General features: G+C 34.2%; 1 protein-coding gene across 1 annotated transcript; it reads left to right on the plus strand.

Annotated features, from left to right (window-relative positions):
• The first annotated feature begins 1,249 nt into the window (after window positions 1–1,249).
• LOC111467424 (NDR1/HIN1-like protein 13) lies at window positions 1,250–2,235 on the plus strand. The gene has a single exon (XM_023112320.1). It carries the CDS (start codon window positions 1,326–1,328, stop codon window positions 2,130–2,132), a length of 807 nt encoding a protein of 268 aa, XP_022968088.1. The 5' UTR covers window positions 1,250–1,325; the 3' UTR covers window positions 2,133–2,235.
• The last annotated feature ends 279 nt before the right edge of the window (window positions 2,236–2,514 follow it).

Genomic DNA, 2,514 nt, shown 5'->3' on the forward strand with positions numbered 1-2,514 from the left:
GGCATAAAGCTGGCTTGAGCCATCTTTATTTATTTATTTATTTATATATATATATAACATATTTAAACATATATAAATTTAATTATTATTAAACACAAAATTGGAAAATCAAAACTTATATTTTAACACTGTCGAAACCATTAACTAGAGGTGTATATCGAACCTCATCGTTTCAAAACTCGAACCAATCCAACCCAGATCATAAGAGTTGGGTTGAGTTGGATTAATTTCTTAGGACCGATCCAGTTCAATTCGGTTTCAGATTTAGTGAACAAAATATTGAATACAACAAAGTTAGATCAGTAGACAATCTTTACTTGAAAGAATAATGAATCCTGCTGGTAAACACATTACACTTATTACGTTCGATCCTACAAAGAACTTTCTGACTTAGAAAGAAAAGTAGCAGCTGGCAAGGATGGAAAAGAAAGGAACTAGTGTTTGTCTATATATTTTTATGATTTTTTTCGTATTCAATGTTTCAATCGGGTTGAAGTTCTCGAACAAAAGTATATAATTTTCGCTCGAAAAAAAAAAACTAAAAAATATTAAAAAGAATAAAAAGGAAAAAAAATTAAAAAAAATTAAAAAAAATAAGTTACTTTAGGACTGCCCCACAGCCACGCTGGGCCGCCTGTTTGGAATGAAGGGTATCCCTACCCACGTGAGGAACCTTCTCTCTCTTACATTACAACAAAACAAAGATACGACACATAATTCAAAATTTTTGTTTTTTTTTTTTTCAATTTTCTTATTCTTTTTTATTATTATCAACCTATTTTTATAATTTTTAATATATATATATATATATTAAATTAAATTGTAAATTTGACCGTGAAAAAATGGTTATTAAATTATAACTCTATTTTCGTTGGATTAATATAATTAAAAAATGTCAAATTTATGAATTAAATTGAAATTTTTATTTTTTAAATCTGAGACTGTGAAAAAAATAGCTCAATATTTATTATTTGAATTGAATAATTTAGATTAGTAGGATGATTATCTATTAATTTTAAATTAGAAAAAAAAAATTAGATTAAAGAAAGTGGGCCCCATATGCTTGTAAGGAAAGAAAGCAGAAAAGGCGCGTGAAATAGAATACTTTTTTTGTCGTATTCGGCGTCTGGTGATTGCAGCGCGTCCTTCAAATCTCTGACACCCAATGCTTAACTGTACCTCACTTTTTTATTTTATTTATTTTATTATTTTATTTTCTCTAATTCTCATTATAATTTATATATAAACCCCAGTTCTCCCCTTTGCCCACTTTCTTATTCTTTGTCGTCGCCGTCAAATTTCAAATCTCTCTCACTCAGCCTTCCATGGCCGACCGCGTCCATCCCGCGGACTCTCCCCGTCCGAGCACCTCCTCCGTTGCCTCTGACTACAAGCCTCCTTCTCTGTCCGCGGCCGCTGAAAAGGCTTCTCCTGCTCCCGGCACATATGTCATCCAGATCCCCAAGGATCAGGTATACCGCGTTCCGCCTCCCGAAAATGCTTACCACTTCGATCGCTATACTCGCCGAAAGCACCGCCGCAGCCGTAGCCGCTGCTGTTGCTGTCTCTGCTGGCTTCTCGCTCTCATCGTAATCCTAGTCGTTCTTCTAGGTATTGCTGCTGCGGTTTTTTACTTAGTCGTTCGCCCTAAATCGCCTAATTACTCGATCGACTCCATCGCCATTAGAGGACTGAACTTGACTGCCTCGTCCACATCCGCGATCTCGCCTATTTTCGATGTGGCCGTTCGAGCGGATAATCCGAACAAGAAGATCGGAATCTATTACCTAACAGGTAGTTCGGTTCGAATCTATTTCTCCGATGAGAAGCTTTCCGATGGCGTTTTGCCTGATTTCTTTCAGCCAGCGAAAAACGTCACTGTGTTCCGATCGTCTGTGAGAGGCTCTGGTGTTAATCTATCAAACAAAGCGACCAACGCGATGATCGATTCGCAGAATCGGCATGCGGTACCGTTCAAAGTGGAGATTAGAGCGCCGATTAAACTAAAAATAGGATCGGTGAAGAGTTGGAAGATCAGAGTGAAGGTATTTTGCGATGTGACGGTGGATCAGTTGAGTGCGGCGGCGAAGATTATTTCAAAGAACTGCGATTACAGTGTGAAGCTATGGTAAGGATGAATTTAATTATTTTGATTTTCTGTTTATATAAAATTATTACTGTAAAACTTTTGTAATGAGTATACACTATACACGATCCGTTTTTTTTTTTTTTTTTTTTTTTTCCTTCTTCAATCGATTTTGCGATGAAAACTAAATTTTCCTAAAAATACTTAAATTTAAACACAATTTTTTAAATTCAATTTCATTAACTAATTTAATGAAATATATCTTAATTAACGAACACGATTACAATAAATAATAACAAAAATTCATTTGATTATAAATTAAATAGATTGAAAGCTTAGGATAAAAAGGAATTTTTGTTACACAATATTTGGATTATGGAATTAATTTGTTTATTTTAAATTTATGGATTAATTTAAGGGGGAAAAAA

This window comes from Cucurbita maxima, unplaced genomic scaffold, assembly GCF_002738345.1.
Source record: "Cucurbita maxima cultivar Rimu unplaced genomic scaffold, Cmax_1.0 Cma_Scf00002, whole genome shotgun sequence".
In the NCBI taxonomy this organism is placed as follows: domain Eukaryota; kingdom Viridiplantae; phylum Streptophyta; class Magnoliopsida; order Cucurbitales; family Cucurbitaceae; genus Cucurbita; species Cucurbita maxima.

What these genes read in the sequence shown, in the direction of transcription:
- LOC111467424 (XM_023112320.1), top strand. Translation starts at nt 1,326, where the DNA reads ATGGCCGACCGCGTCCATCCCGCGGACTCTCCCCGTCCGAGCACCTCC.